Here is a 13898-nt window from a genome sequence, read left to right on the forward strand (position 1 = left end):
GTTTACTTTTGAACATGTGGAACTTGGACGATGGAACTTTTATTTTTTGATACGATCAATGGCCTTGTCAGGCCATGAGAGAGCGGTTCCCGTGCTCTTCATGTGTGGTTTGCCGTGTCAGCTTGCTCAACGCACGCATACGTACCCAGGGATTGGGTCCGTCATGTTGCCGAAACGAACTGGGACTGTGTTTGTTGCTGGGATGCTGCCTTTATCCTGAAATTCCAAGATGTGGGAAAAGCAGAGCCGAGTGGCACTAGTGCCACCCACGCAGCGCTTTCCTGCGCTCGTGGCTGTTTGGCGACGGGTCACTATTCAACGAGGCAGACGGCCTGCATTCCATCCCCCGAAGGCAGCTGGGAGACTCACGTCTGAATTCCTGCGACGAAGTTTGCCACCAAAGAACGACACTGCTTGTAAAACTAATGATATAATTATCACACCTTTCCATTACAACGAGCCAATTGTCGTTAAATATATATAACATATAATTAATCCAGCTATCCATTCCATCTTCAAACCACTTCTCCAATAAACGATTGGTGTGATCCTGGGACTCTATCCCCGGCAGTACAGGGCACAAGGCAGGGGACACCCTGGACAGGATGCCAGTCCATCACAAGGGGTATAATTATAAATTATTTACAATTATTTGTCAAATGTTTGCCAGGTGTTGTATTGATATGCTTCAGATTCTCAGTAAAAGGCAGTGATGGGATCGTTTTGATTCCAGACAATGATGTGCAGCAAGAGAGGCCAAAATTTGCTTTGAAATTAGTATTTTCAGCTTTTAAGTGGTATGTGTATGTGTATGAAGGATGATTTGACCCAGATTAGAAGTCCCATTCATCAGATCAGTAACTGGAAAGTGGCGGCGTGTGGGTGTTCCGGTGACATTCGAAACTCGGCGTGCTGACAAGCTGGCAGTTGCTGGGGAGGCCGGGGCCACGTGGCCCCTTGATTTTACCCCCAGCCCCCCCTCCCACACACACGCCATGTGAGTCCTGCTTGCTACACCCAGGTTCCTCGACAGAAATCCAAAAGGTTCGTGTGAATTCACATTTGATGATGCAGTTCAGGCAGCCATCTTAAACACACACACACACGCAGGTTTGTAATTATATCTTTGTGGGGACTCTTGTTCATTTCAATGGGGAAAATTCTAATCACAACATGACGACCTTAACCCCTACCCAGCCCTAACCTTAAGCATGAATAGCCAAACAAAATACGAGATTTTGGACATTTTTAGTTTTTTGATTGCAGTCACAGATCTTTATATAATTGAGTTTTCCCTTGTGGAGACCGAAAAATGGTCCTCACAACATCAAAATAGCAGGTTTTTATTACATCGTGGGGACAATGTAATATAAACCCACACATGCACACACGCACAAAACATTCTCCATGATTTTCAGGCAAACCTAAGAATGCTGTCACCGTTCGGAATGGTCTTACTAAGATGATGTCAGTCATCTAGTATGAAATATATCTAATCCCGCTTTTATGCTGGTTTGATACTTGTGAAGGTGATCTTAGGAGCTGAGTGCTCTGCCCTCACACCCTGGAAGTAAAAAGGTGGAGTTTCTTTTGCATAAGAGTTCCTGTCAGGTGTGGATTTACAGCGGAGGACTGAAAGGTTTCTCCACCATCTTGTCCTGGTGCGGTAACCTCTGCACACAATGCTGCTGTTGGGCTGAAACAGTCGATCCGCTTCACTCGTAAGACGGGCTACATTCAGGGTCGGCTCTACCCTTTCAGGGGCAATAGGCGAAGTTTTACTTGTGGGGGGGACCCTTACCAAGAACATTCACCCTTTCAACTCCCTCGTGGGCCTACGGGCCTGTTCTGGCTGTAGAGGCAACTAGAGTCGACCCTGGTCACGTCTCCCGTGGATCTTCGATTCAGGTATTTCAACACAAGAGTAGATACAGAGGCAGACAGAAAGATGACAGATGTGGCTGCAAGTCAAGTAATCTGCTGCTCACGGTCCATCATATGCATTTTTCAGGTCTGATGGAGAAAATTCGTTACTCATCATTGAAGAACCTGACAGCAGCATGTTTAAAAAAAAAAAAGTGTGACCAAATGAGGGTAATACATTTGTGGATCCCAAGAAACTTCGAAGCATATTTATAGCCGATGGTGACTTTAATCGGGGAAAAAAAGCGGAGGACATATGTAGCCTCAAGTCACTCACTGAAGTTTATTAGGTTGAATCCGATGGCGCTGAGCTTCACACGCATGTTTTATAGGCCTTTGTTTAACATGTAAGTGTGACCCATCTCAGCTGGGTCAGGGGCAGGCGTGCGGGGAGTTTGACAGCATCGCAGCGCTGACAACGCTTACCGCGGCTTGTGAAAAATCACAGGCATCCTGCAGAGTTAGGGTCAGGGGGATGTCTGGGGGCGAGGGGGGCGGTCCTGCCCAGCCGCCGTCCTGCCAGCCCAGCGTGAGTGAAAGCAATGTCTTGATGTGCTAAAGAAACTATTTCCCACAATGTTTAATCAGCGACACACTTTAGGGTGACAGAATGGACAGACAGGAAGGATGGATATTGTGACTGGCTTGAGTTACGAGGAGAGAATGTGGAGATCGAGAAACGCTGTTGCTTCCACGCCTCCTTCTGTCCCCAGCCGAAGGTGGAATGTTTTTTCTAACCTAACTGGGGAACTCCGACACCCAGACGGATTCATTCATCGGTGCAGTGAAAATGCAGCTTTCACTAATGAACTCATTTGTCTCAGGATACAAATCTGCGTTTTTGTGTAATTACACTAAAGTCTCTGAGTGCATTGCTGAAAATAAAAAACTACTCCAGTGTGGAGAATCACGTGACATTCGCCAGTAACAAAAGGAACTCAAACAGTCTTTTCTTATGTGTTATGCAGTGAATAATATTGCAGTATACTGTCACGGTCCGATGAAAACCATGTATGCCCACTTCTATATGATTGTGACTTTTTATTATAGATGGAATACGCCCGTTCTCCTCTGTCTACTGAGTGTTTGAAATCTAATTGACCAATGAAAAGTTTTATGAAGTAATTTATTTAACTGCTATTTATGATTGAACTAGTTCACATTTGTACTTATAAAGGTCATTTGTATGGATTACTTTATATTGCTAATTCTAAACAACTTAGAGTTAATGGCTAGATAGCTAACTAACCAACATCACTGTTAACTGTGAATATAAAGCGAGATTAATTTGTATCCATGTAAGTCCTTTTAAAACATATAACCGATGACTGACAGCTGTGTAAAGTTAGGTCCCTATTCATGGTGTTAAGGGTGTCCATTATCTTGTTTTTGGTTTATTTGGTACTTTCTGAGAAATTTTGTCATGCTCCTGAAATAATGGAGTTTTGGAGATACATGTTTTTCATTGGACAGTGACAATATCCTGCTCAGCTCACATCCAGCTTGACAAAACAAACTGTGTTAGCCAGCACTGTTACTGTGGTCTCTTGAGACCAATGCCATGTTTCTTTGGGCTGAAATCAAATGTGTCGAGGACATACTCTGACGCACCTGAAACGTCGTCTTTTTTTAGGAAAACATTGACGATGCCAAAGAAAGAAAAGAAAAATGGTAACATATCAGTAAGAAAAAGTCTGTTTGAAAATGATGTGAAAAGCATTCTCGGTCACCGACAACTTGCTGATGTACTTCGGATGGACGTTGCACAGCGAAGTACTTTTCCGCTGCCTGATGTGATCTGCTCCCCTGTGATGTCCACCTCGTCCGTGGCACGGACCCCGTCGGCTCGCCCTGTACGATGTCATCCTAAACTGCCCGGCAGTAAACGATACTTGATGAAACTTAATAGACTCTTGCACAGAATGACCCTCTTTTTCTCCTTTGGAACCAAAATCAGGGGCCTGAATTCTGTGTGAAACATCAGAATAAACTTATCCATGTTTTCTATGACCTAAGGGCTGCTGCTTTCTTTGTCCTTCCTGTCAGCGGTTGGGGGAATCCCGTGTCAGTCAGGCAGCGGAGTCGAGAACCTCCACACTCATCAGATATGTGAATTTTTTTTTAGATCACCTCCTTCGGATGTTAGCTTCATTAAATATGAAGGAGTTGTATTAGGGCAACAGTATCCCTTTCATTCAAATATCTATAGTTTCCATACTGACCACAAGAATTCCGGTTCCCCAGGAGAAGGATGGGCCCTGCGGCGGAGAAGGTGATCAGTCTCACAGAGGTGGAATGTCAGTGGAGGGATATTACACGTTTCCTCATTTTTGAGCTTACGGTGTTGTGTTACAAGTTCAGGGCAAAGATGGCCCAGTTATAAGCACATTGAGATCGCAACACCCAAAGGCCATTTGGATGCCCTCGTGTAATAGCCTGATATAAGGAAGCTACAACCTTGTCATTGGTTCCACTCATTTCTGTTGAGACAAAACCTCTATATTATAATATTGTATTCTGTAACCTCTTTTCAGATTTTATTTTGGCCCTGAATAATAGGAAAGTGGGCAGCTTTTAGTCATACATACACTGACCCAAACTCATTTCATTATTTGTTGATGTTTAAACACAATTAGCACAATGGATTTAAAACAGTGTCCGAGGTCCCTGGGGTAACGTTTAAATATCTCTCTCTGTGATATGTCTGTAACCAAATTTGCACAAACATGTCTGCATGATACATTCAGTTCGTGCAGCACTTTGCTGTAGTTACAGCTGACTGATTAGAGAATAGGGGAACACCCAAGTGAGCAGGTGCCCTCAAACAACAGGCTGGATCCCCTGTGTGTTGGGGGGGGGGGGGCACTCCCCACCCTAGCGCATCCTGTCCCCCGTCCGAGCGCAGACTCTTTCGGAAACATGGACTGAAACCATGCCAGACACAACCCCAACTGAAAACCCTCATGTCTCTTGCTGGATGATGCTAAGATTCCTCCAAACCCAGAAGACTTACATCACCACCACACAATTTCCAGATGCATATCTATCTGCCTGAAATGCGACGTGCTGCACGAGTCTCAAACAGTATACAGCTGCGTCGGAGAGACACGCATGAGAGCGAGCGATGTTTTGTGAGAGTGTAACAGTACACATCACTGTCCTCATAAGTCACCCAGGCTGTAAGGGCTTGGCTGAGTTGACCGTGATTCTGCCTGCATTCGATCAGTGCACCCCATGCCGAGGTGCTATCTCACCGGGAATGCGCCATCGATCTGGTGAGGTGTGGCACGGATTGTTATTATCACGGTTGCGGCACTTCTGGCGGGCAGCTGCCAAAAATAGCGGCCGGGGCGGGGGGGAGCCCTCTGCTCTGGGCAGCTTTCGGACAGAGCTGGAACAGAAGCCGCGGGAGACCCAGCGAGTGTCACCGTCTGCACGTAACTGGAGTCCAGGTGCTGCACCTCCACTGCAGGTGAGTAACTGGACAGTGATACGGAGCTCCTGGCTGACTGAAAGTCACTGACATTAGATGAATAGACAACTGAAATAGCTGATTATTGGCTTTGACTTGGCCTTTTTTACCACGTTTGCAGAGACATGCAGCTGTACTTTATCGGTCCGGTCAGATGCATGCACACTAGATCTCGAATTGGAAAAGTGCAATTTTTTAAGGAAAGACATTGAATTACATACTGTGACGTTATTCACAGGAGCTTCTAACGGGTCGCAACGAAGGGGATCTTGACTCCACACTGGATTCTCTGAAGTCACTGATTGTATCAGCTGTATTAACTAAAAACAATTAACAGTTAAAGAGCTGTAAAGATGAAAATCTTAACTGGCGTAAAAACATCCTACGCATTTTGTTAAGCCTTTTCTTAATGGCAGACGCCTTTCTTCCAACCAACTGACGGGCCAGTGTTTCATAAATGCACCAATGTACTATTGTAATATACATTAATAATAACCTCATAATTTAATCATATAACATTCATCCATCCATTTTCTAACCTTCTGTCCCAGTCAGAGGCACAGAACTGCCGGGAGCCTACAGTCATACAAAGTGTGGATTTATTTTAAAGAGTTTAAATTCTAGTCCTACTGACATTATAGCCGTCTGCCCTATTGAAAGGCAATGGCAGGCTGATCTGTGTTGGATTTGCAAGGATTACAGCATCTTGCCTGTTTTATTATGGTAGTTTACACACTTTGACATTTTATCTGTACACCTTGGCTCCTATTTATGCTGTTCGAGCAGCATGGTGTAAAACAACTCAGGAGAGGGTTGGAGGGGGGGTTGCAGGGTTGGAGCAGGCGACAGCTTGGTAACTGGGGGCATTTACAAGGAAGGTTTAAATAAACCCACAAATCAGATTCCACCATCCAGTGTTTGCCTTTAGCGCTTCACGTTCAAATATCATTTTATATTAACATACTTGACATGTTTTTGAAATTACTTATTGATATTATACCCATTGTTTGTCTTCCTTATTTATTGTGAGTGATGGACATGGTCCATTAAAACGTCTTCCCCTCATGACTGCTAATTAAACTGTCAAGACAAGATGGTGTTGAATTTGACTTCGCATGCTTTTTTGAACTGGTCATGCTCTTTTGCTTAAATGCTTCTGGACTTGTCAAATTACTCTGTGGTCTGACTTGTCAGCACCAAGGTTGAGTCTAACAAAAATCTGACACAGTGATAAGAGGCATGTGTTGGTTTGTTCATCTTTGCTAATTAACCAGCCTGTCCTCTTTTTAACTGCCCTGTCTGTACAGGATGTCTCATGCGAAGCGCTTTGAAGACATTCCCATGTCCAAGGTATGTCTCAGAATGAAGTGCTCACAGCTTACAGAGAAAAAAATGGCCTTTGCTAGCACATCCCCTGAAGGAGTATAAAGGCCTGTTAAATCCAGTCAAGAGATTTCAAAACCAATGATTATGACCACTAGCTCTAAGGTGCTGAATTTAATAACATCTCCATTTCAGGTTCAATTCATGTTATTTTCCTTTAGAAATTGCTAACAAAACAGAATTTTTTTTTTACATCCCTTACTCAAAGATCTGCTTATAGATTATTTAAAACGTACCTTCTACATATGAAGCTTAAAGTCTTCTGTATTGATCTGACAATCACCTCCTTTTAGGCAATGAGAGGGATTTGCAAAGAGGAAGACTATGCCTTTCTGGGCAAACTAGACAAGTCGCAGAACCAGTCGAAGGACACCAAGTGCATGGAGGATGAATGGAGAGGAAAATATGAAGACAGAGTGAGTGACACTATGACACAGAGAAGAACCTATGTGGACCTACTTTGTAACGTGAAGCCAAAGTCTAAAAGCAACAACCCTCAATCCACAGGTGAGACGGAGAGAGGAGAGGGAGAAGAAGGAGCTGGAGAGGCTGAGACAGATAGAGGAAATGAGGAAGGTAGGGTTATGACCTTCTTGTGGATTTAGGTGGTTTAGTCTTTACAGAAATGGCAAAGCTTCATCAATGCTAATAGCAAAGTTCGGTTACGCTTAACTTGATGGGACTCAATTCAGTTACTACTGAGTTACTACAAGTGCAAATAATGAACAAATATAGCAGCTACTTGAGATAAAAGACCCATCACGATTCATTAATGATGAATAAACATGAGATCAGTATGTAACTAAGACATAGCTTGTGGTTAATTCATACACAAGTAATAGCATAATACTACAGTATATTAGTAGAGCCCCTTCAATAAAGTGTTACCCAAAGATCTTCTAGAACTACATGGCACTCAGCGATGTTCTGGAAGACGTTGTGATAAATCGCATCAATACTGAATGATTTACATTAACACCTTCCCATCACGGCAACATAAATGTTTGTCACGTTACTGCGAAGCACAGCCCCTCTTCACTCCTGAACCTCCTGTATTTCGGTCACGCATCCAACCCTTTTGTTTTCCGGAGGCCATGGGCGCTTGGCTGCTGCTGTTCGATAAACCACCAATGAATGCAATACGTTGCATTGCATCTGTGTTTCTTACTTAAAGGACATTTAAAAATCCACAATACTGGACTCTCACTATAAAACCTCACCGTTCTGAATGTGCCCGTTACTACAAACCCCAAAAGCATTTTTTCTCAGTTTTTCTGCATTTTCCACTGTTTATTTGGAAAGAACCATCCTTTTACAGTCCACGAGCAGTTAAACCGTTTTATAGTTTGTCTGTACTACTACTGTTACAAAGAAAAAAATCTTCCATCTCTCAGGATGTAAATCAATTTCAAAAGTCTCTCGTATGCTAGGCAGTGATTTACAACTGTCTAGGGTGCTTGATGACTGCGCTATGTTTATTACTGGTGTCTATCCTGCTCTTCACAGCCTTCTTGACAGCAGGATGTCATACACACACGCACACACACACACACACAAACATATCCAGCACATTGCGCATTGCAACCGTGTCGTGTCAGCCCGGAACCTTCTCGGCCATCAAAGATCATGTGGTCGCTGTTAAACCGTCCTGCCCAAGGCAGACTGTCCTCAAATTTTATGGGTATGAAAAGGGAAACATGTTGATTATGTGTTGTAATTACACATCTTTTCCACTGATATTACAAAGACGACAGTAACAAGGGTTCCCTCGACATGAGAGGGCTTGGGCTTCTCTGCACACACTTCGGTGCTTATGTGTTTGTCAGAGAGAGGAGCGAGGAAGGGGAGAGGGCAGGAAATATACACCGCTTCACCAAAGCTGACACTTCTCACCATATGGGTCTGCTTCGCAAAGCCTGGGGGGCCCTGACCGTGTTTAATTTATGACAGTCAGCGTCATTGGGGTGGTGTGACCTGCTTATTCCCACGCTTATTCCATCTGATGCAGATTATCATAAACCAACATAATCTAGAAAAATAAATACCCCCCCTCAAATTTACACCTTTACCAAAACTATTCTTTTACTGCATGACAAGATGATGCAATTGCCTCAGGATGAATATTAAGCACCAAAGAGATGCCCCCAGTCATTCCATGGAGCAGGCTTTCATGCTGTAATTTGCCTGGCTCACAGCTCATGTGGCATCCGTGACACGCGACATGAGTTACACGCCTCTGATCAATCAGGGTAAGCGGAAGCAGCCTGAACCTTTGCTCCGAACCCCCCGGCCTTCTTGCAAATGCTCGACCTGGAAAACTGATAAATCCATTGACATGGGACCGCTCTTTAAAAATCTTTGGGCTCTTGTGCGCCACCTACAGGAAAGGGAGCAGCAGTGGAAGGAGCACGTGGCAGCGCTGGCCGTGAAACAGGAGGCGACCGTGAAGGAGAGGGCTGTCCGGCTTCGTGACTTCAGGGTAAGTGTGCACTACAGGAGGAGGCCCATCATTTTGAAGGATGTTCCACTTTCTGAACTCATTCCAAGGGTTCACAGACACGTGGGTTATTCTGAGCCACCAAACCAACCATGATTAAGAACCAAGTGTGGAAGAAGGAGGCCACTGGTCATTGGCAGGACTGCTAAAACTCTGCCGTATTCTAGTACTGCGATTTGCCATTCAAAGGGACTAAGTGCCTTTGACACATCTCACCATAAAGCTGAATTAACTGGCTACACACAGCCTGCCTGATGAACTTCACATGTGTGCACTTACCAAGGCTGGATGATCGAAGGAATGACACCCACTACCAGAACTGGATCTACCTTTTCAGAGGCCTTAGGTAAAGCTTTCCCCTCCAAGGAAATTGATGATCATTTCATTCCCTCTGCAGATAATTTGAGGGCCTTTAGGCAGCTACCAATTCTGCCTACAGCTAGAGCTCGGCTCGGCCACAATTGCTCTGCTTTCCCAGTTAGACTGAACGACAGCAGTTAAAAGTTCTGAAGCTGCAGTACCGGAAAAGTCGACACCCCTATAATTCCTTACGCAAGAGCATCACCAGTCACACGACAGGGGCTCTAGCATGAATCAATATTACATTTCAAACCTGTAACCATGTAGCCATAATCACCTTCCCTCAGGCAGGCTCTCGAAGGAAGGCTCTCATGTCAATCTCAGAGAGGTATAATGAGGCGAAACTTCATAGTGTGCCAACTCCACATGGCGGACTGTGCCAGATTTTGTTGTTTATAAGTCAAGTACCATTTCTTCAAGGACACGTAAAACTGAAATGCTGTAGCGCTATGTAGTACTTTTCTGGAAGGACATACCAAGTGACTTTCTCACGTTGAATCCCGTAACATTCTTTCCCTACATCTTAACCAAGAAAACATTACCTGGAACCACACATTTGACTAAACGGCCGAGGAAAACAGTTGTTAGCAAATGCTGCCATGTTGGAAACCTGTTCTCTCAACTTTACAGAGTTTCCAGAAGAAGGTTCTAGAAGAGGAGCTGGCAGCAAACAAGAGACTGGAGTGTGATGGGATTGAGAAAACTCCTGAAAATGCAACACAGACCATTTCACCCAACATACACGCACAGTAGCAGAGCTACATTCTAAGGCTAGTTGCCAGCGCTCCTGTTTTGGATAATACCTAGACAGCTATTCATCCTGTAGAAGTAGGTACAAAAACCAGTTTGTTTTCGTGGTGTAGTAATCTTATCTTTGCCAGGTGTACATATTTACTTAGAATTCTATGTTACACTGTTTGTTTTTGAAAAGACTAACCAACTCATTTCGTTATTACTGAGGAGAAATTGCTAGAACTAGCAGCATATCAACTCTAGCTGGACCTGCTGAAAAAAGTCAAAAATCCCTTTTGAATTGAAATGTGTGTGCCCTGCCTACTCCTATTAAACAGTCGGCTGCTGCAGAGAGAGTCTGTCAGCAACTGAGAGGTAAACACACACTCTTGTCCCAGCACGCCTCAGTCATTCAGGGACAGAAATACCAAAATACCCGCCGTTTCCTGGATAGTTTTTCCCACACAGCACAGCTCACAATGGGATGGGGGGAAGTGAAGGTTGCAATTTGTTATAAATGACGCTTTTATTAAAGAATGAATGTAGGTGTCATTAAGCAGAACCCAATCGCTTAGAATGCTGGTTGTAAAAGACTCTGCGGTAAATGACAGATTTATAGCATCCATCAAACAGTGAGACTTGCTACCGATATCCAGAAATCAATGCAAGATGTCACACAAATTTGTGATGGACTGGCATTCAGTCCAGGATGCACCCCTGCCTGTTGCTCTCTGCTGGCTGGGTTTGGCTCTAGGCTCCCCATGATCTTTGACCCTGTCCAGGATAAGAAGGTCTATGGTTAGATCAGTCTGTTGCAGAGGCAGCACCAAAATTATGTCTGGCTTCAAGTCTGTGTGTGCAGAGGTTGCATTTCTCCCAGTGTTCACAGTGGTTCCCTCTGGACATGCTGTTCAATCGGATGACTAGATTACTCTTGATGTAAGAGTCGGATGGAACAGTACTCTCTCTCTCTTTCCCTCTTATATCTCATGTATGTAAACCCAAGGTGAGAAAAACCCATTAGAACTGTCCCAACTTGTAAACTAATTCAACTGGAATAGAAGTAGTTGCCTGTACCTCCATTTAACTTAAACTTATTCCAAAGAAATCCATAACAAAACCTTAGAAGTTACGTACTTTGAATCAAAGCCACTGTACCAACCACCTACACAAATTTTGATCTCACATCTCTCTAACTTGAACGAAAAATACATGATTCATTAGTATGTATTCCCATCACTACCATTTACTCTTTCTCCTTTGTTGAATGGCCACCTTACAACAATCAAAATTAAATGATCCTCCACCTCCCAGCGAGGGCAGTAATTTGTAGCCGTTTCATCCTTGATTCTGCTCCACCACGCTTGGAATAACCAGCAGCATTTCAGGAGACACAGATAAAGCCTCTCGCGGCTCGTTCTGGTCAGTTGCTCTGTGAGAGATCACCAGTTTTTGCAGTCAACCTTCATGCCCAACAGTCCGTAAGAAAAAATTCTGCTTGGGATAATTTTTTTTACCCTCCACAGTGGTGAAGAAAAAGAAAGTGCCGCTCGAGGCTCATTAGAAGAAAATAAGGGAGTAGAATGATTAATTTCATGTGCTTTTCTTTGGGAAGTCATGATGTCTCACTGTCATGGGCTCACATCAACGACACTACTTGAATATCTGAAGTGACTGGTGAACTGTGCATGTCCCTGCCACCTTTAAGCACACAACTGACTGGCTACAAAACAGGAGCAACCAGAAATGGGCAAAACCTGTATCAACCATGCCATGGCACATTTTCATTAATACATTCTGATCTGAGGTTGTCATGGTGACAAATTACAAAATATAAACGAATAAGCAGCTCTGTTTGCATACCTGCGTAGCTCTGGGAAGTTGTTATAAAGACCTGTTAATTTGCAGTGTTTGGGTAAACTGTGATTGGCTTGGGATTGACTGTTTAGCAATGTCTACCCTGGGCCTTTAAGTTACAGCAGAGTGGTCTCTAACCTTTTTTTTTTACAGTAAGAGATACTTTTACAAAGAGATAATGTGGGGAGCAACCAAGATTTGGGTTGGTGTTTCCCCCTCGATATATCTTGTTGTCCGGGGGTGGGAGATCCCCCTCCATATATTCTGCTGGTTGGGGTAGTACTCTTTGGTGGGGGGGCCTGAAGATGATTGTTGTGATCAAGTAGGAATATCTTGAAGGACGATCTGTAGATCTAAATGTGATCTAGAAAATGGGGCTTTTGGTGCCGAGTGGAGCTGGATGGGAATCCCTCCCCCTGGGGAACCCTCGTTCTGGGGAACCGTCCCCCTGTGGAACCCTCCCCCTGGAGAACCCTCGCCCTGGGGAACCCTCCCCCTCGTCCCTGGGCTTCCCTTCAAGCACCACAGAGAATGTAACGAAAAAGAAAATTAACCTGGGGGGAGGGAAGCTGGCTTCAGCTTTTCAGACGCTTATCTTGTCATCTTATTTTCCCAAAGCTGCGAAAAGCCAGGTAGTCATGTGGTCAACGGAACCAGGTGGTGATTCAGAAATCAGCAACGATGGTCTTGGTGGTATCTGGGGAGCCGTGATCCTCGAACATGTTACAGTTAAAAACGAAGGACGAAAACAATGATATGAGACACACCAACAACTGAAACGACCAAATACAGGGCTCCAAATGTTAAAGGGCCCGAAGGAGAGACTGTACAAAAACTTCTTGCAGTATGCGGGCACTTCAGCAATAAAAACGTCCTGCATGAAGAAGAACATGATACCATTTACGTTTTAAAAAGTCTGTGATTACACACTTAAACTACAGTCATCTGAGGCACATTTCTTATGCTGTGAGCACAACTGGACACTGGAGCCAGTGAAAATATTTGGCTATCGGTATAACATATCACTACAGTGACTCATGGTCACTGCGGAATGATGGATGATCCAAAGAAGTCCCCATATAACAGCTCCGGCAGAACTGGGAGCAGCAAGCCAGACGGGGGGGGGGGGGGGGGGGGGGGGGGCTCATCTCGTACACATCGCAGGGGGAAATATTCTTATCTCATGGATAATGAACTGAAATTTCCTCCAGATTCGAAAGACACTGCATGTTTACCAGCAAACTTATGTAGCCATTCATAATTTTGGGTCCCAAGGGGGCCCAGTGGCTGGCGTGTGGTTCCTTGGCTTCGGCCTCTCTGATCAGAAGGTCACTAGTTAAAATCTCATGCCTGGCAGAGGAAGAGATCATGATGGGGCCCTTGAGCAAGGCCCTTAACCACAATCACTCCAGGGATGCCGGCTGACTCTGCTCTCTGATCCTCACTTGTACGTCGCCTTGGACAAAAGTGTCTGACAAGCCAGTAAAAAAGTTCCATTCTCTAGAATAACTGTGACAACATCAAAACATGCCCCCCCCCCCCAGCAAGAGCTGATTTTATCCCAAAGGAATTACAGTTTTCATCTAAAATAACAGAGCTCCCTCTAGGACCTTATGGTCAGAAATGCATGTTCTTATCTATACGTCCAGCTACCCTCAGAATCTAAACCTATTA

At 44.4% G+C, this 13898-nt stretch overlaps 1 protein-coding gene across 2 annotated transcripts; it reads left to right on the forward strand.

Moving 5' to 3' along the window:
* Positions 1-4820: 4820 nt before the first annotated feature.
* On the forward strand, positions 4821-13314 carry LOC125739546 (uncharacterized). 2 transcript variants are annotated; one of them, XM_049009767.1, is made up of 6 exons: positions 4821-5395; positions 6703-6745; positions 7072-7194; positions 7286-7354; positions 9162-9257; positions 12843-13314. In XM_049009767.1, exons 2-6 carry the CDS (start codon positions 6704-6706, stop codon positions 12858-12860), a joined length of 348 nt encoding a protein of 115 aa, XP_048865724.1. In that variant the 5' UTR covers positions 4821-5395; position 6703; the 3' UTR covers positions 12861-13314. The 2 variants fall into 2 exon arrangements, with proteins under 2 accessions (XP_048865724.1, XP_048865723.1); XM_049009766.1 differs by lacking the exon at positions 12843-13314 and adding an exon at positions 10266-10919 and having other exon boundaries at positions 4828-5395.
* The last annotated feature ends 584 nt before the right edge of the window (positions 13315-13898 follow it).

The sequence above is a fragment of the Brienomyrus brachyistius genome, chromosome 3 (genome assembly GCF_023856365.1).
Source record: "Brienomyrus brachyistius isolate T26 chromosome 3, BBRACH_0.4, whole genome shotgun sequence".
Classification (NCBI taxonomy): Eukaryota; Metazoa; Chordata; class Actinopteri; order Osteoglossiformes; family Mormyridae; genus Brienomyrus; species Brienomyrus brachyistius.

What these genes read in the sequence shown, in the direction of transcription:
- LOC125739546 (XM_049009766.1), top strand. Translation starts at nt 6,704, where the DNA reads ATGTCTCATGCGAAGCGCTTTGAAGACATTCCCATGTCCAAG. An exon ending in GAGGAAAATATGAAGACAGA is followed by an intron (nt 7,195 to 7,285) that starts GTGAGTGACACT and finishes CTCAATCCACAG; the next exon opens with GTGAGACGGAGAGAGGAGAG. An exon ending in AGATAGAGGAAATGAGGAAG is followed by an intron (nt 7,355 to 9,161) that starts GTAGGGTTATGA and finishes CGCCACCTACAG; the next exon opens with GAAAGGGAGCAGCAGTGGAA.